Source organism: Podarcis filfolensis (genome assembly GCF_964270895.1).
Source record: "Podarcis filfolensis genome assembly, chromosome: 2".
NCBI lineage: Eukaryota > Metazoa > Chordata > Lepidosauria > Squamata > Lacertidae > Podarcis > Podarcis filfolensis.
The window spans coordinates 23756059-23776008 of record NC_139605.1 but is presented as its reverse complement, the minus strand read 5'-3'; the positions used below and the strand labels follow the sequence as shown (position 1 = coordinate 23776008).

Here is a 19950-nt window from a genome sequence, read left to right as displayed (position 1 = left end):
TCCAATATCTTATTCTCATTTTGTCTTAATGAAGTGAGAGAAGGGTAGCCAATTGTGTGAGCATTTTATACACAACTTAATTAAAATTTAAAAAATCCTCAGGTTAGCATGGAGATGCATTTTCTGTGGCACCATGTTTAGGAACTGAACCTAAGAATCCCTACAAACAATTTACATTTGCATGGAAAAGTCAAGCAGATTTGAACACCTTATGTATAATAGGGTTGACTATGGTCCCTCCTTCTCACATTGATAGCTCCAACAGCTAAGCCCAGCGAAAGCGCATTGAGAGAGAGATGGAGTTGGTGAAAAATGAATGTCTGAGGGTTTTGTACCTTACTGGTCTATTGAAGTGGGGCTGGCTATTTAGCCGCAAACTTGCCTTCCGAAAACCAAAAGTGGCTGTGATCACCCATGAGCACATGCCCCTTTGGTCGCTTCCCTTGACTAGTGTTGCTTTTATCCCGGGTGTAGCTGAAAAATCGCCTCACGCCATTGAATCCGTTACCTTCGGAACACCTTGAATTCAAAGGTCTGTCGCAAAGCCTCTTTTGAGTATTTCAAAACAGAGCCCCGCAGTCCAGAAGAGAGAGAGAGAAAGGACAGCCTTGTCCTTTGAGTTTCTCAGTGCAGTGCCTGCCTCCGTTTATTCTTAATAGGGTTGAGCAGCCTGGATTCGTTCTGGTTGGAGAGCCAGAACTGAACTGAGGGGTCATGGGTGTGAGTTACTATGGTTATTGAGCAGCATTGCCCGTAGTTTTGCTCTCATGGGCATTAAAGCACAAAATAATGGACAAACAACAGTGGTTAAAGCAAGCAGGTAGGATTACTATGTTCTTTTGTCAGAAGTATATAATGTCTTGTAGTCAGTTTTAAAGACCTCTCAACCCCCCAAAATCCATCCAGCGGCCGCCTGCTGAGTAATTTTGTATGCTTAATCTCTCGCCCTTCACTACAAGCTTTCTGCTAATTTGAGGCAAATGGGTATTTTTGACACTAAATAGGGCAGTGAAGAATCCGTGACCTAGAAAAACTCCATTCCGAGGCAGTGAGAGGAAGAAAATATTCTTTCAGCCGGGACTTTGTAAGACCTTTGTGAATGACATAAAATAGTTCTGACTAAACTGCAGTGGAGCTTTTGCTTAATGGGTTTGCAAAGCAAAGGGGGAGGACTTTTCCTGAACATCTTAACACACACACACACACTTACTTTAACTCCCCCCCCCATAAAACTTGTCACTTCAGATTGCCATCAGCCACCACAACAATAATCATTTCATGCTTATTGCTAATTGCAAGCACAGCTGAGGCCCAGCGGGGGTCTCCTTGCACAGTCCCAGGCCTTTATACCAGCCTCAATCTGTTGTATGGCACTTGTTCACACACACACACACAAAAGCTACTAGCAAAGGCAGAAAGAGGCAGAGTCACAGGTTCCTTGTAATCCTTCTGCTACCCTGCTGACAACTCAGCCCCATACGCATTCCTGGTTTTGTCCAACTCTTTACAAAGGCCAGAGTGACCTTAAGCTACTAGTATGTGGGCTTCTCCTCTTCTTCTTCTCCTCCTCCTCCACCTCCTTCTTTTTCTGTTTTTCTTTTCTTTCTTTTTTGAATGGAGAATACAGCTCCTTCAGGTGCATTAAAGAAGCAGGGCTGCATCTGGCTTCTGAGATTCTGTTTGCAGCACCCCTGGAGTGAGCTGCGGCTTCCTGTAACATGTAAAATTGTGAGTGTGAACTCAAGGTTCATGGCAAGGAACAGGAGGTCAGGCTCCCATTCAAACCCACCAAAAGGAAATGGGAGTTTGCAGATGTTCTGGTGGATGTGTAATGACACCACCTCCCTCGAAGCGCAGGAACCCAGAGCGGGCTTTCATCAAATGTGCTGCTGCTGCTGCTGTCAATGTGTGTTACTTTGCAGAATTATTCATATCATTTTTCTCTCTCTCCCCCACCCCCCCAAATGCAGCTTACATATATATTCAGAGATGAAGTTCAGCAGCTCTGCAGACACTGATATTGACAGGTCCAAAAAATACATCTCAGGGCAGGGCTGGGAATGCCCTCCATCCAGTCTGAAACTCTAGAGCAGGGGTTGGCAACCTAAGGGGTCGTTTAACCAACCCATGGACCCCCGGCGCCTGCTTGGTTGGCTCCCGTGCGCTGCGCTAAACTGGCGCGGAGCAGAGCAGGGACCGCCTTCTATGACGCTGGCCAGCTTCCCATTGGCTGCAGGCACACGCCTCCTCCGCACTGGAAGGAGCGCCGGAAATAGCGTTTGCACACGCGCGCACACACACACACTGGCCCACCGTGGCATCTGCGGGACCGTGAACCGGCCCAAGCCACAAAAACTTTACCAACCCCTGCTCTAGAGAGCTCCAGCCAGCCAGATGAGACAATGCTGAGCTAGGTGGACCAATGGTCTGGCTCCGTATAAGGCAGCTTCCTGTGTTGCTGCCTACTAGTGGTTACTTTTAGGAGCTCAGGGCCTACCACCCTCCACTATCCCAGCCTGTATTTCAGCAAGCTGGCATTCCCAAAGTGCTGCCCTGCAGGGCTGTTGCTGGGCTCATAGAACACTCAGGGCACAATCCCCTTACACAAATGTGCTAAGTTTAGGGAAGTTTTTAATGTTTGGTGTTTTACCGCTTTTTTATATATTCTGTTCGGAGCCACCCAGAGTGGCTGGGGAAACCCAGCCAGACAGGCGGGGTATAAATAAATTATTATTATTATTATTATTATTAGTCAGAAGTAGCCAACGTGGTGCCCTTTACACGGTCAGATGCCAACTCCCATTGACCCCAGCCAGCCTGACTAAGAGTCACATTGGCTACCCCTGTGCCAAGTTAAATGTATAGACAGAAATGCAGGGGTGTGAGAAAATTAAAAAGCTGGGTGGATTTTCATGCTGATTGCTAAAAAAACAAAAGTTTCAGATGAATGTGGAAATGGGACAGGATAGGGTTTTCAGTGAACATGTGCCAGAAATAGAGCAGTCTGCCCATTCCTACAGCTTAGGAGATGTGCTTAGGGGTGTAACCTTCGCCACTGAAAGTGGTGACAATTGGCTACTAGCTTTTCTCCGGTATGTACTGTGTAAGTGGAGCACCCCTGACTCACCTTAGCATTATATGGTTGTGATCTTATATACCTGGAAATAAGTCCCATTGAGCTTAGTAGGACGCCTGAGCAGACATCCCTAGGCTTCTGCTGTTAGCTGCATGTTTTTAACGTAGCAATGGGCTCGTCCATATTTCTGATTGTCCTGTGATTTCTAGGCATGGATCCAATAACTTTTTCTGTTCCCCCGCTGCTTTCCCCGGGAAAACCCACTGTTTACTGCTGAATCGGAACAAACCTCAATCAGGTTTTCCAGGGATTGACGTTTATTCCGATTCAGCAGTAAACAGCAGGCTTTCCCAGGGAAAACGGTGGGACAAGCTGAAAGTTACAAAGCAATCCTATGCGTGTTTTGTTCAAAAATTACTCCCAGGTAAGTGTGTTTAGGAGCCTTAAGTACTATAACTCACAAAAAAAATGATGTTGGCAGGGGACAGTTGTGTTCAGCCTAGAGGGGCAAATCCGGTGGCAGAATGATACAAACCAGGCCGGTCCAATATGCAGGCCTCAAGGCCTTTTTTCGTGGCCCTCAGCAACATATGATGCCCCCCACACAAACCCCGCAGCCCTCAAGTTGACTTCCCAAAGCCAGGTAAGCAAGACACTGGGCTTTGGGAAGGAGGTATGAGGGCTCTGAGAGGATCCTAGAGTCTTCCTGCCTCCTTCCCTAATCCTAGTTAGTGCTTTCCCAACTTTGGGAAGGAGATGAGAGGGGTTAAGGACCCCATCAGAACTGCCTCGCTTAGCCAGTTCTGGGAAGGCAGCGTTGTGGCTGGGGAGTGTCAAATGTTGGCCTTGCCCCCCATGCAACAAGGCAGAGTGCAACCCACAGGTTTCATGTCGAAGTACTGTTGCAGCCCACTTGGTATGAAAAGTTGGACCGCCCTGGTATAAATGGTGAATTGCTATTTCTTGGTTCCAGGATACCTTAAGCCGGAGTCTTTATATATCCCAGCCAACTTAGATCATTTGAAATAGCACTGTTAATTGTCCCCTGACTGACATTTAAGCATTGCTGGTCCCATGTTGTTCCGACAGAGATTCAGCAGGCATTATTATTAATTTGCCTTTCACAGTGGTTTGTTTCATTGTATACATATCATTGGGCATCACCCTGATATTTCACGATACGGCAGCATGTACTTCCGTAAAGGTTTCATTTTTTTTATTTTTAATGTTGACAGAGAAAAGCTTAACCATCTTTAACCATCTGAGTTGAATCTGCACACACACACACCCTAAAAAAATAAATGCAGAAGAGCAGGAAAGCAAAGATGGTAATCACTTCATTCCTGGAAATGTTTGTAGCCACAGGCAAACGGTGGCACTTTGGCTGTCCCTGGGACTGAAAAGGCCTCAGGGCTACATGGGTGGAAAAAGAACAAGCAGCGTGTATTAAACAAGAGATCCTCATTACCTTGGGATGCAAAGCCGAAGCGATAAATATTTATGAGGTAGCCTGTGCCCAAAAGCCTCCAAGAGAATGAGAACATTCTGTTTGTGACAGTCTGAGAAAAGGCAGAGCTGAGTAATTTAGAGTAAGTTACAGAACGAAAAACGTACCCTCTTGAATTGTGCAAGTCTAATAAGAAATGTGGGGGACTGCCTGACAACATAAGCTGTCACACCCCTACTCGGCTGCCTCAGGGACCCTGTTGTGAACTTGGCAGCCAAGGATACTTTTCAGCACTCCTTCAGAAAGGAAAATCCATAATAAGTAGATTTTGCAAACCACTCTCGCCCCAGTCCAAGGACTCTCTGAGTATCACTGCAAGCAAGCATATTTCAACCCGCGCCTTGCCTGTGGTAGGGATGCTGCTATGTGCTCACTTTTTCGGCATTCATTGGCAACGGGGCTGGGCCTCCAAGCCTCTGTTTCTGGCCTTTGAGACTGTCTCCAAGTGACACCCCTCACTGACCCTGTTTCACATCCTCTTTGGGTGTCTTTGCTAGGCTGAAACATGTCCTTGAACCCTGGCAATGCCTCTTACTTGCCTGGATGGAGAATCAAGAGATAGATGGGAATAGAAACCACACAACTGTAGAAAGGTAAAATGTGCCCTCGTTGCTCTACCCACCACTGCCATGTGGCCCCTGGAAGGTTGGTTTGTGGACTGATTATTTAATTTCTATACCGGCTTAATATATAAAAAATATATCCAAGCAGTGCACAGAAAACTGAAGCAACAACAGACAACTTAATTGCACATGCAAAAACACAGTTACATGTAAACTGTTACATTAATACAAAGTTACATATATATATATATATATATATATATATATATATATATACACACACACACACACACACACACACACACACTGTATAAATCAATATCAGTTCATTTTCATTCTGACACACCCTTCCTCTCAGCCTCCGGGTTCTCACCCAGGGTCCAAACAAACTCTCAGCTCACCCACAACAGTCTCACGGCGAGAAGAGTCCCTGGAAACCCTTAAAACACAATTAAAATTGTGACGCTCCGCAGACAGATTCACACATGAGAAAGCAATGGAATTGTCTGCTTTACTCCTGTTCCACCTTCTGCAAATTGGGTAGGGGGGGAGTCCAAGACAAGTACATATGCATTCAGTCTGATGATAGTGTCAGACTTCCGTTTCCCCCTCCTGAATAACAGAAGATATATAGAATCGTGATGCAAAACAAAACAAAAAATTAGGATCATAGAATTGTAGAGTTGGAAGGGACCCCAAGCGTTGTCTAATCCAACCCGCTGCAACGCAGGGATAGAGGATCCCTCTAAGAAGAAGAAAAATTCTAATACAAGTTCTAGATCACGTAGTGAATCCAAGTGTGCCAGACAAGAGCTCCTGGACCTCAGTGGGCTTAAAAGTTCATTCTCTTCTTAGGAAGGAGCCTGTGCTGGCAAACTGGCAAGGGAGGGTGGGGAGGCCAGACCTGATCATGTCCAATTGCCTGTGTTCTGTGTTTTATACTTGGCACGTAATATATGCTCTTTGGCATGTTCCTCGGAAAGCTCTCGCTTCTTTTGCAGCAATGGTACACCAGCACCATGAACATGGTTTGCACCTGGCTGACAGACCGCATGGACCTTCAGCTCCACATCTATCAACTGAAAACCCTTATCAGGATAGTAAAGGTGAGCATGTTTTATTACTTCCAGGCTGTTTTGTTTCTTGGAGGAAAGAGGTTCCGTGCACGAAAGAAGTAGCAGGTCCATTGAAATCAATGGACATGACTAACTTCGGTCCATCCGTGTAGCAGCACATCTGCTCTGAGTTTAAGAATTTAGTCGGATCCAACCCATCCTTAGGTAAACATTGCTGTACTGTCTTGTTTTTCATCTTTGTTGTAGAGCTCTAGTTAAGTGCACAGGTGCGGCTCTGATGTTATCTTTGGTGGCATGAGATGAGCTGTCGCGTGGTGCCTTCCTGCACCACTAGGCAGCAACAGAAGCATGACCACACTTTGGGGGGACCCATATAGCACAGGGACAGGGGACCCATGGTCCTACAGATGTTGCTGGACTACAATGTCTGTCATTCCTGTCATTGGGACCGATGGGAGTTGGAGTCTACCAACAGACAGAGGGCCACAAGTTCCCCATCCCTGCTGCAGTGGCTTCTCAGTCCAGCATTGCTCCAGTTCCTGGAGAGAGTGCAACAATGGCATAAGGTGGCTGCATGAGATGGGCTGCTTGTCATGTGATCATACACATCCGACGACGCTAAATTATGCAGGAAGGAGTCGTACTGCACCCGTTCCCACACCACTAATTATAAAATCAGAAGGGGCCCCAGGCATGTAATACAATAGGGGTGTGATAGCACTTGAAAAAAGAAGCATATGGGTACAATGCCATGCAGGATAGTGTCTGGGTGAATCACCGCCTATGTGGGTTTTGCTGATTTTCAATATGCCACTGCAATCCCTCAACCAAAACAGTTCCATTTTTCAAGTGGTTGCCGTATCACTGTTGCAGGGTATAAATCTAGCCTTGTTCCATTTCCTCAGATAGAAAATTGAGGCTGAAAGGTATTGACATCCTCAAGACCACCAAGAAGGTCCATGGGTGAATCTAGGCCCAACTCCACTTAGCTACTGAATTCTACTGGCAAAAGCAGATTCAGGAGGACATGTTGTGGGCACATCTCCAACTTCACTTTTTTCAAGATATTAAAGATTCATCCTACAGCATTTCCCTGTATCAGCATTGCCCAACCTGGTGCGATCCAGATATTGGACTCCATTACCCCTCAGCTCCAGCCCGCATGTCCAGTGGTCAGAGTTGAAGGGCACTAGTTTGGGGGAAACTGACCTATATGTTGGAGAGATGCCTCCTGCCTCCTGCTTGCTTTATCAAGTGGTACCAGTTCCCCATCCATCACAAGGGCATTTCTAACCGTTTGTCTCCTTGCCTGATAGGTCATATCTTTCCCTCCACCAAGGCCCAATGGCACCACGGGCATGACAAAGTTCAACAGAATCTAAGGTTAACAACCCCACACCTAGGGACCTGAAGGAAAAATGTTTGGTGTCTTGCCTTTTGGGGGGGTGGGGAATATTGAATTGGAGCTTTTCAGGGGTGCAATAAAACCTGAATGGTCAGAATGCCTGGGACATTTAAAAAAGACCAATAACCATAGGTCCACAATTGCCTCCTCCCACTATGGTCTCATCTGGTTTTCACAACCATTTCAAGTACATAGCTGAATCCCACAATCACATCGCTTCCCAGGAAAGAAATTTGATAAACGTTAGACTAGTGGGGTAGAATAAAGGCAGGATTTGCATTGTACCATCGTAAGTTCAAATGTAGCAATATTGGGGTGATAAACAATGGTTTGTCACTGAGAATGAGTAATATGCCTGCATGTTCCCTCCTCACCCATCCTGTCTTCTCAAACATCTAGCTTTGGCACTTCTAGCTTGTTTGAACCATAGTTTCCTGGGACAGCCAAAGAGGGAAATGGCTGTTTAATCACTGCCTACAAAGAAGTATATGAAACCACAGTTAATTTTGATGTCATGAACACTGAAACATAATGAACTAGCATAAAAGTACCAGGCCGGGTGCATGAGGGCAGGGGGGAGGGGGTTGCACAGGTGCACAGTTAATTCTTGGACAGACAAGCCATGATTTATCAGCCATCATTTGCAGTTGTTGTTTTTTAAATAGACATATGTTTGATTACACCCATTATTATTTTTTCCCTTTGGATGTTCACATTTGCAAAATTCATTGGCTAAATTGTTACCACTGACTTCACTTTTAGTTTCTGTGCAATTGCTATTGTAAATACAAATCTGAATTATGCATATAGGTAATTGAAATTATTTCTCTTACAATAGGTGTTTACAGCCTTTTAAAAAGGACTGCAAAGAGATAATAAGATATCCCTGTGTGTGTGTGTGTGTGTGTGTGTGTGTGTGTGTGTACTGGACACATGATAATTATTTCAGTGTGAAATCTCAGAGGCTTACATGAAATAATAAGATCACAGGGGGAGGTAAATACATATTTGATCATTTTTGGTTCTATGTGGTTCTGTTTCATTGAAGAGCGCTAAAATAGTAGAATTGTATACTCTGAAAATCAAGGCATGAATAAATTACTAAAACGCTTTTAATGTTCATAAATAAAAGCGATAGGTATCAGCACATTATTATTATGTGTTAGTTTGAGGGGCGCCGAAAAGCACTCAAGGTGTCTTGTGTGCTGTTACAGCTATGCAGTTGCTCAAAAAAATAAAAATAAAAAATAAGATTTTCTCTAGGCATGCTTGCTATCCAACAAAACACCTTTAAACTGTTTCATGGTGTTAAATAGCATGTGAATTTTACTAATACTTGCATTTTTAAGTTGCAATTGTGTTCTGTAAAAACAAAGGGACTCTAAACCTAGTCAAATACAAATAATAACTATTTGTGGACAGTGCAGTTTTTCCAACTTATCTATTCTGTAAACAATCTACCCTCCACTTGCATGGGCAGAATTGTCTTGCAAGGGACAAGTGCAGGGTTGTCCAACCCTCTCTTTTCTCATAGTGTGGGGAGTTGATGCTTAATTTCCCCACCACCACCATCACCAATTCTCCCTAATAAATGGTGGTTTTAGCATGCTTTTCCCCAACCAGGCTTCTCCAAATATAGAAGTAAGCCCAGCTAGGGGGCAAATGGCTGGGTGAGCATTTGGACAGGTGGTTTTGTAGACATAGGAAAAGCTAAGCAGCCTGACTTCCATCCGCTAAGGATGTATGTTCACATTAGCAGCAAGGTTCTTTCCTCATTGCCGCATTTCAAGCTGCATTTGCCTGGTGTTGTTCACATCAGAGAAGGGGCAAAGACATATTCACCCAACACGCATGACTTTTTTGGTTTCCCTGCTGAAACCACTCCAGAACTCCTATTCACCTGACAGATGCACAACAGCTAAAGTTTCTAGTTGTATGGAAGCTGGTTTGAAGGGGTGGTGGCCACAGACAAGAGTCTCCTCCCCATCACACAGCCCGTTGGTATTAGTGACTTATGTTTAAGGCTGTACGGAAACGTGCAAGTTGAGTCACTAACAGAGGTTATGGAGATAGCAGAAAATGCAATGAAGCAACGGCACATGGCTTTACCAATAAAAATGAACCACATCCTGATTCCACTGAGAACAACCAGATGATAAATGATGGGCAGCATACAAGTCATTTCTGGCCCAATGCAGCGGCTGAGGGTTTGAGCACGTAGCGCTGATCAGATTGTCAACAATAGTGCCATACTGGGGGGGGGGGGGCAGCAAAAGACTGGATTTATTCCCCACACACGCACATCAGATAATTAACACTAAGAATTTAAGGAGAGTCCTGCTGGATCCAGCAAAAGGCCCTTTTCATCCAGGATCCATTTCTAACATTGGCCAACCAGATGCCTATACACACACACACATACACACACACACACACACACACACACACACACACACACACACCTACCTCTGTAAGCAGGTCAAACCAACTATAACAGACTACCAGACTAGGATACCCACAGTTGGATAGGGCTATCCTGTACAATTACTGTCTTATTACGGGGTTGAATGTGTCGTAATAGTAATCAATCTGTGTGTGGTGTTGGCAGTACCAACTTGGACATCCGCTGAGTTATAAAGAACCAAATTGGCCTCTTGGGTCAGTGCCGGCTGATATTCAGAAGGCCAATGCTAGTATAAGCCTCGCAGTGTTTACCATTTGCTTCAGCAGCCCAGCTTCAGGGTAAGTGGGTTGAGAATTATGGCCAAAGAATACCACAGGTATAAACATTATCTAAAAGCGTGGGGTGGGAGAGAGAGAACTGACTTAGAACAGATTTGATGATACGAACCCTACTTTGTCCTGTTTGTGATTTATTTTCTCTACTCCTCTTCTCCACAACGTGACCCCTCCCCTCCCTAGAAAACATACAGAGATTTCCGATTGCAAGGAGTCCTGGATTCCACCTTGAATAGCAAAACCTATGACACCGTGCGAAACCGTCTGACTGTAGAAGAAGCCACAGCCTCAGTAAGCGAAGGCGGAGGGCTTCAGGGAATCACCATGAAAGACAGTGATGAAGAAGATGAAGAGGACGATTAACTCTCCAGATCTAGAAGCCCCCCAACTTGGATGTAGCCTGGAAACCAGTGCATGTAATCTAGTCTGTTATTCAGTTTAGCCACATTAGGAAATTTTCTGTCTGCTCTAAATGCCCATGGAAAGTCTACCAATACAATTGCCATTTTAGCTGTGTGGTACTTAAGATTTAGCACCTCTGTTTCGATCCATTGAGTTTCCTGATTTCATATCTATATGTTCATAAGCAATATGGAACACCGTTGTTTAAAACTGTTAATGGAAAAAAAAACTGCATAGAAAACATGCTAGGTGTGTCCCTGTTATAACTAAAGTATAAATGATGCTTCATTAATGTACTATATATACATTGACGGTAAATTGTTGTGAAGACAAGTGAAACAAGTACTTTCATATCTTTGTTTCTCTCCTGTGGATGCCGATTGCTTCGAAACAGAGTGAGGCTACTACAAATGACACCTCTTTTGTACATTTGGGGGCGGTGGGGGGGGTTAGGAAATGCATAAACTGGAAGTTGGAATTATTCCCGTTTAATAGACCCAAGCACTTTCCCCCAAATATATACAGCTAACTTTGTAGAAGTGACATACCAATGGAATATAATAGTCATCCATATTGCCACAACGGGTTGACCTTCATCACCTTGTCCACATCACCTGATTCAGAGCAGTTGTTTTATGTCCGCGTCTTTCCCCCCTCTAAATGTTACACTTTTGTTCAGAGTTCCGATAACTGTGTTTGTAAAAAGGACAACTTTAATTACAATCTTAGACTATACATATGTGTTTATAATAACGAGGATAATAATAATAACTAATAATGATAATAATAATAATGACAATATACGAAGATTTCTTTTGGTAGATTGTAACCATAATTTAAATCTCCTTTTGTTTTCACAATGGTTTTTATATCTTGTCATGTACATTGCATTTGGACCAGTAACTTGCATGTCCTTGGGTTCCCCCTTTCCCTTCCAGAAGCTTTTATTTTCTGTGTAAAATAGTGGATCCATCTTGCTTTTTTGCCTTATACAAGCCAACAGTTGTAACAGTGTGAGGACTGTGGCTTCTCAATAAATAATTATTCAGATGTCCTAAGAATAAACGCTGGAGTCTTTTTATGTCTGCCTTAGGAAGAGAAAGCAAAAGATGAGCTAACATAAAAAACCACAACCAAATGTAAGAGCCCTAGAATAAAGGAATTTTCTTTTCACGTGGATGGGTTTGGGTTGTTTTTTTTAAGTTGGAGGGACTTGTTTCCTGACTTACAAAAGCCAGAGTTGTAGAAGCACGCTTCCCTGAAAGGAAGTCTTTCTTACTTTCAAGTAAACCTGGATAGGAGCAGACAGCAAGATGGATAGGATGCAGCAACTTTCAGTTTTCGTCATGGTGAGCCTTGCTAAGTTAACAAAGGAACAATGTAGGCATTTTATTATTTCAAGATGTTTATTTGTTTGCTAACCCTTCCTCCCAAAGGAAGTCCAGTGCAACAAACAAAAAAGTAGTAAAACAATAGTTAGCATGAAACAAAACATGTTTAAAACATGAAGAACATTTGAAAACAGTCGCTTAACCTCACAGCTGGTATTTTCAAGGTTGCTAGGTATAGGTATAGTATCTTTCAGCCATCAAATGCCTAGGCAAACAGGAATGTTTTCAAATTCCTACTGAATGCTAATAATGATGGAAACAGGCGCACCTCACCAGGGAGGATATTCTGCAAAGGGAGGGCCACTCCCAAGAAGGCCCTGTCACAGGTCAGTGCCAACAGGGCAACACCCAGCAGTGACAACACCAACAGAGTCTCCCCTGCCAATTATAGGGCCCAATATGGTTGATACTAGGGGAGGTGCTCTTTTAGATACTTTGCCCTCTTCACCTATCAGAGCACCAACAGCAGAGAACCAACAGCTTCTAGAAGTGAGGAGGCCTCTGGGCTCAGATAGTCTGCTCCACCTACAGAGGAGATCTTCAAAATCCTATGCTCCCTACTTGCATCAAAATGAATAGGGTTCCAAGGGATCGGGGGAATTATGGTGGGCCAACACTACAATTTGGTTTCAATTGAGCTAATTTGGTTTTCTTGAAAAATGGAACTACCTTTTGTTTTCACCATATAACATTGTTACAGGTAGAGTCTGGGCTATGATTTATTTTTATTTTGTATTTTTATCTGACAGTCAGAGGAGGTGGTGAGAGATAAGGGCCACAAACTTACATTGTTAGATGTGGTTAAGCCTACTGATTCCAGCACTAGGAAAATGACTGAAAACCACTCCTCCTGCATTGAGACATACCAAGCAAATAGAACAGAAGTTTTTAAGTTGGTACAGTGGTACCTCAGTTTAAGAACAGCCCTGTTTACGAACTATTTGGTTTATGAACTCCGCAAAACCGGAAGTAGTGTCCTGGTTAGTGAATTTTACCTCAGTCTAAGAACGGAATCCGAACGGTGGAAGGGCACCTTGGTTTAAGAATGGTTTCGGTTTAAGAATGGACTTTCGGAATGGATTAAGTTTGTAAACCAAGGTCACCACTGTACTGTCATTGGCACAGAAGTAGAAGCATCATTAGCTGGTCTGAAAAAGCCATGTGCAGGTATAACCCAGGTTTGTTAATAAGGGACAGATGGGAGGGATTTTTCCCCTCTATTGTGAAATATTGTTACAGAGAGGGCTTAGAATTCTGGGTTAAAAATAAAACAAACTTTGATTGGAATAAATTATGTGCACTAAGCTAATTCACATACAAATTCCTGGTTTCTGTACCAAGTGTTGTAGATATTTTATTTCATTGACAGCGGGGGCAGAGTGGCGAAAAATTACTAGAGGAGAGAAAACAGAGAAGGGACGTATGCAGCTGCTGTGTCTTCGTCTGATTGGCAGGGACTTTCCAAGCTTTTAGTCTGGAGTCTTTGACAGATTTTAGCTGGAGATGCTAGGCATCGTACAGACTTTCTTCGGTTAAAAAAAGAAGCAAAATGAGGTGCATGTTTATGGTAGATGCCAGCACAAAATGGGTGGGATAGACAGCAGAAAGAAAGAGGTGTACTAGTGAACACCAAAGAGCATTTGGGTACCCACAGATGGAGGGTTGAGTTTAATATGGGAAATGATTCTGAACTGCAGTGAATACAGTACAAAGAACACAAGAAATGCCCAGCTGGGTCAGAACAAGGGTCCACGTAGAGCACGATCCTGTTTGAAACAGAAGCCAGACAGATGCTTCCAGGAAACCCACAAACGGGGCATGAAGACGACAGCCCTGTCCAGTTGTTTTATCTACAGGATCTGCTAACCAAAGTTAAAATGCCATTTAACTAGAATCCAAACTGTACAGCATGACACCTACTGCAAAGACCCTCTAAACTCATAAGACCCATGAGTCATTCTCACCAAACCCCAAGTCAATAAACTGTCCAATTTGTCTCCTGTCAAAAAGAGTTACACCTGTATGGGTCCTTCTTTAAAATCACATTACCTATTTTTATATAAACTGCTTTGAGATTGTTGGGGTTTTGTTTTTGTTTTGTTTTTTACAGTTAAGGGGCATATAAATTTTAAAAATTATAAGCCCTGTTCAGGGAAGTTTTTAATATTTAACACTGTATTGTTTTTAATACTTGATTGGGAGCCGCCCAGAGTGGCTGGGGAAACTCAGCCAGATGAGCGGGATATAAATAATAAATGATGATGATGATGATGATGATGATGATGATGAAACAAATAAATAACAGAAAAAGAAAACTGTGAAAAGATGGCAGGGGTGGACGACATCATGGCCAAATGAAGGATAATATTTTTTTTTAAATCCCATTGAAGTGAGGGTTGCAACCCAGTTAAATAAATTTAGACCACTAATCATAACTGTTTTAGTTGCCTAATTGGTTATTCTGTTGTTTCAGCTTGTACAAATTTGTATATGCTTGAAACAGTGTTACTGAAACAAGAAGCATGTTTTCTTTGGGCTTTTTTTAAAGATTCCCATATGCGTATATATTGCAGAAAGCAGCATCTCATATGTGGCATACCACTGAGAGGAAGGGGGGAAATAAAACCTCTTTTTAAAGATTAAAAATGTCATTTGCAGTGATATATACATATATGCATATCCTGTACATGCATAGACATACATGAACTGACACAATCTTGTCCTTGATTAAGCAGGGACTTCAGTCAATTAATGCTGCGATCCTATACATACCTACTCAGAAACAAGCCCCACTGAGTTCAATGGCACCTACTCCCAGGAAAGTATATGTATAGTTACAGCCTAAAAGTTTTTAAACTGACGAACATAACCAATTAAACTAAATGTAGCCCTAACTCAAATGAGACGGACTAGGGATTAATGACACAAACGGAATAAAAATTGAAAAGTGGTGTCTAATCGGTGGTGATATTATTGTGTCTCTCTCTGAAGCGGGGGGGTGGGGGCAAAGGAAGGTATGCTTGAAGCCACAGAATGTGTTAAAACATCTAGAATGAAAAGAGTGAAAGCTTTAAAAAGGAAGAAGCAACAGCTGAGTTGAGGCACTGCAACGTCTGCTGCTGTTGGGCACTCACAGCTGGGTAGCATGTCTGTGGTCATTTCCAACCTCAGCCATCTCATCGGGATCTGTACTTACAGTAAGGTCCTGGGGGCTACGGGGCAAAGGTGGCTGCACACACGCCTGATACCCTCACTCCATTTCATTAGGCAGAGCTTGATTTGCATTGATTGGAATGGAATAATGGGTTTGATTTGATGCTAACCGACTAGGAATCAACTCAACAGCAGGAGATAATATGAACCACCAGTAGCATTGAGCCACAGCATAGGTCATGGCCAGATTCCATGCACTCTGCAAAATCTGAAATAGGTAGCAAATTTAGCTTTCGTGAGGAACTTTTATTTTTTTAGAGAATGAAAGCATGTAGCTAGGCCTCATGGTGGCAACAAAATGTTTTAGATGCGTCAGTAATATCTGCTGACTCAGAAAACAAAATGTACTCTGAGAACTCCAGTAACCAAGGAATAGATCTTCCAATTCCTGGAAAACTCCTGGCTTGCCGTGCATATTGTTGCATGCCGCTTCAGTACCACCCAACAGATTATCCCAAGGGAATGCAACCTTCAGCAGGAGAGAAAAAGTATTCAGCCCGCTGCTCTGATGGCAGGAACATCCAAGATCTAGGAACCTGTTTATACCAGGTGAGACTATTTGTCCCTTTAGCCCAGCGCTGTCCGCCACGATGATTGGTGGCGGCAGAATTTCAGGAAGCACTCTTCCCCATCAACTGCTGCCTGATTGAACCAGGATCCCTCTTCAAGCCCTCCCATTGAGGAACAAGCCCTCTGAGCATACACTTTCAGCAGACAAGAGCACTAGGCTACAGTACTGAACCAGTGTGATGTAGTGGTTAAGAGCGGTAGACTTGTATTCTGGTGAACTGGGTTCGCGTCTCCTCTCCTCCACATGCAGCTGCTGGGTGACCTTGGGCCAGTCACACTTCTCTGAAGTCTCTCAGCCCCACTCACCTCACAGAGTGTTTGTTGTGGGGGAGGAAGGGAAAGGAGATTGTTAGCCACTTTGAGACTCCTTAGGGTAGTGATAAAGTGGGATATCAAATCCAAACTCTTCTTCTTCTTCTTCTTCTTCTTCTTCTTCTTCTTCTTCTTCTTCTTCTTCGCATTCCTGTGCTTCCCCGGAGCGCTTCCAAGGAGCAGCACTCGCTCTCCCCTGTGCTCTTCCACCCAAGTCAAGAGGTGTCGTCCGCAAAGAAAATAAGCAAAAAAGAAAGACGTATTCACAAAATAGTTTTGAACACCTTGGAGCAGACATCTGTCTTGTTCTGAGTTTTGTTGTCAACAGGTGGAGTTGGAGGGGTGGAATTATGGCAAGTACTTGTTCTCTCCTTGGTAATGGGAGACTGGAGGGCTTCTGCTTTAAAGCCTTGCTGGGCATCAACTTCGTTTGGAAGGGAATCCAGCCTCACACCAACCCTAATAGCACCATGCCTGGCCACGTCAAATCCTCTCTCATCTTCTGGAAGTCCAGCTAAGCTCTCCTTCTTTGGCAGTGTTAATTCATGGGGCATGGAGACGGGCAATGCAAGCAAATGGACACATGTCACCACCTATTAATCCAATTTGTTTCAAATTCCAGCAGTTGGCTTCCGCCCTGCTGCAAAGTACGTTTCCTGGCCTGAAGGGAGCTGCAGAAAGCCACTCACTCTCCTGCTACCTTGTTCCTTTCTTCCACAAACCCCACAGCTTCCCATTTAGAAGGTGACTGTTATTTTCTTAAGGAGGCAGAATAGTGTGCAGTGCCACAACTTTGCGTGCCCTGTCTCTTGCTTCCCACCCCTTTGTGAAAGGAGAGCCCTGGTTTTCCCAGGTGTGGAGGAGCATGTAAGGGCAAGGTCACAGAACTCTGGAGACAGTGGATGTAAAATTAGTCTGAGGTCCACAAAATGCCCACTCCTGGTATGGTCGGTAGACACTTTAGACTTGAATTTGTGGCCAGTCACAAAGCTTCCTGGATGTCCTTGTTTCTCTCTCAAGCTAGCCTACTTCACAAGGGTACGGAAAGGATCAAATGAAATAACCCTCTATATATCACCCTGAGCTTCTTGGGAGCCTGCCAGAATGTTGCATTCTTTTTTCCTGAATATCTGGTCTTGTTAAAGCAGGATATAGCAATGGGGATAGAAGAGCGGGTGGTCATAGAATCTAGACAAGGGTAGGCTTTAGGAGGCTACAGAACAGGAGGCATGGGCACAAAGAGGTAACACGGAGCTGTATAGAGCACAGAATCCTCTTCCTCCAGCTAGCAGACCATGGTGTAGACATCTATTGACCTCCCAAGGCAGGAGTGAGGGACCTTTTTCAGTTTGAGAGCCACACTTAAATTTTACCTATGTACAATGAGCTAGATTCTACACACACACACACACACACACACACACACACACACACCACTCTTTCTCTTTCCACTATCCAGACATGCAAGAGGTTTTATCCGAGTTCAATGACACATTCGAGCCAGGCAAAAACTCTCAAGCAGAATGTGAAGCAGGGCCAGTGAGGGGTTTGGCCTGGGGAGAGGGCTAGAGAGAGTCCTGAGGGCCAGACAGAGAAGTTGGGCCTGAGGTTCTCCTCGAACACATATTAAAGTTACCAAGGGGACAGTGTGTGCCGCAGCTTCCCTATAGCAAGGGCTCTCTATGTGAAGCATTTGAGTAGCCTGATGGCCTCATGTCTTCAATGCCTCCCCATGAGTGGCTGTGAGGTTGTCCAATATGATGCTCATGTACCAGCCTACAAGGGCTTGTGAACGTTCACAGACTGAGCAGGGCTCTCTTGCCAGAGGGAGGTTTTCACTTATTGATTTATAGCATCCCTCCATGAACCATTGGCTCTCCCATTTTCTGAGCCATTCTCCCCACTCCCTTACAAAACGGGGCATACTCTGCACCACCTGTGGAACCATAGCCTTGTGCAATCACTCCACGTGCAACAGTTCTTGCTCTCCTGTTAATAGCAAAAATCGACTTTGCTGCTGACAAACGTTACTTGATGGGAACTGAAAATGGCAACCTGGAAATGATGCTCAGCCATGCAGCTCCCTGAGACCACCCTTGAGACCACCCCTGTCTCTCAGTCTAGCCCGCCTCACAAAGGTGGGGCAAGAGTCAAATAACTGCTATTGCAGATGTGTGCTCCACAACGTGTTCTGCATAGGAAAAGTGGGTTCCCATGTAGGAGGAGGCGTGTTTAAAAGGATACGATGACGGGTTCACAGAAGAAGCAGGTTCTCAGGGGTTGGCAACAGCAGCAGGTATGTTCTTCAGAGGCTGCTGGTCTCTAAATTCTGCCCCAAGCCAAGTTTGGTGGGGTAGCCCATAGTAAACAGATCCTATGAATGACCAGAGTACACCAGTGAACAGGCAATACATTTGCCTAGGGAGGATGAGATGCAGGGTGCCACCACAGCTGGAGCCATGCAAATCTCTGCTTCGCCTAAGACAAGGTTGGGAAACCTCTGGCCCTCCAGCTATCATTGGATTAGCGTCAGCCAGCATGGCCAATGGTTAGGGTGATGGAAGTTAGAAGGGAACATCTGAAGCCCAATAAGTTCCCTGTGCCTTGCCGAAGATAAGGCAACCTACTTACATCAAACTGTGTATTCCCTTTGCAGAATATGAACTTCCTGGCTGCAGAACTTGGAAGCAGATTAAGAGAAATCTGTAACCCTTACCACATCTTTTGCATTTCTGATCTGGAGGTGCTACAGTTCTTCATCTTATACTTCTTGTCTCATATATAAGATGATAGTTATGATTATTTACGCTGGGTAGATGAACACCACTTTAGGAAAACAGCCGTCAATCTTTTGTGCTTCTATGGAGTTTAGATCCTTTATTATCCAGATAGGCAATAATCATTCCTATCCTCCACTTTTCTTTTTATTATATGGATTTTTTTTTAAATGAGACTCTAAATCTGCATTTACTGTAACAATGCAAATTATGGGCTGGGGAGGCAGGGAATGAAACGCAGAGATTACAAGCAATCTGCTGGCATGATGAAAGTGGCTTGCGGGTCAAAACAAAGAAAAACACTGAGCGACAAATTAGTCCCAGGCAGCAGCTAATATGGAGATCAAACCGATTAAAATTAATACATGCAGCAAAGAGCGGAGGGCCAGGGGAGGGGAGGGGGCAGAACCCTGGAATAATGTGAATACTTAAGAAGATTAAGTCAATAACAGGTGCCAGAAGTACAAAAATAAGATTGTGGTTACTTGGGAAGACATCGGAAGCTGAGAGATGGGCAAGACAATCGCAAAACACGACGTTCATTTTTGCTGGGCCCATCACAGACATATTGGCTCATTTGCTATGCAACAAAGACAGTTATTGAAATAAACAAACATGTTATGACTTATTTGTCTGCCTGGAAGACAAGCCAGGTGGTCGGATTGGATCCGATTGACAAGAAGGTTGGTGGTTGCTTTTTTTAATAGGCAAACTTTATCGCTGATCCTTTGCTGTGTGTTCAGAATAGGCTGGAATATACGGTGCGATCGTGAGCCTGCAGAGGCCATTCATGTGCTACCTACTGTCACGGCAGCCTGAGCTGCAAATATCCTGATAGGACCACACAGCAACAAGGCTACAACTCCCATATTCCCTGATCATTGGCCACGCTGGTTGAGGACTCAGAGTCCCAACAACT

At 44.1% G+C, this 19950-nt stretch overlaps 1 protein-coding gene across 13 annotated transcripts in view; it reads left to right on the top strand.

Moving 5' to 3' along the window:
- The window catches only part of CADPS (calcium dependent secretion activator), a 348429-nt gene extending 336596 nt beyond the window's left edge, over nucleotides 1–11833 (top strand). For all 13 annotated transcript variants that reach the window (XM_083600416.1, XM_083600415.1, XM_083600422.1 and 10 more), the window contains 2 exons: nucleotides 6148–6252; nucleotides 10550–11833. In XM_083600416.1, the coding sequence (XP_083456542.1) occupies nucleotides 6148–6252; nucleotides 10550–10729 (285 nt within the window). In that variant the 3' untranslated portion in view covers nucleotides 10730–11833. The remainder of the gene's footprint in view (nucleotides 1–6147; nucleotides 6253–10549) is intronic.
- The last annotated feature ends 8117 nt before the right edge of the window (nucleotides 11834–19950 follow it).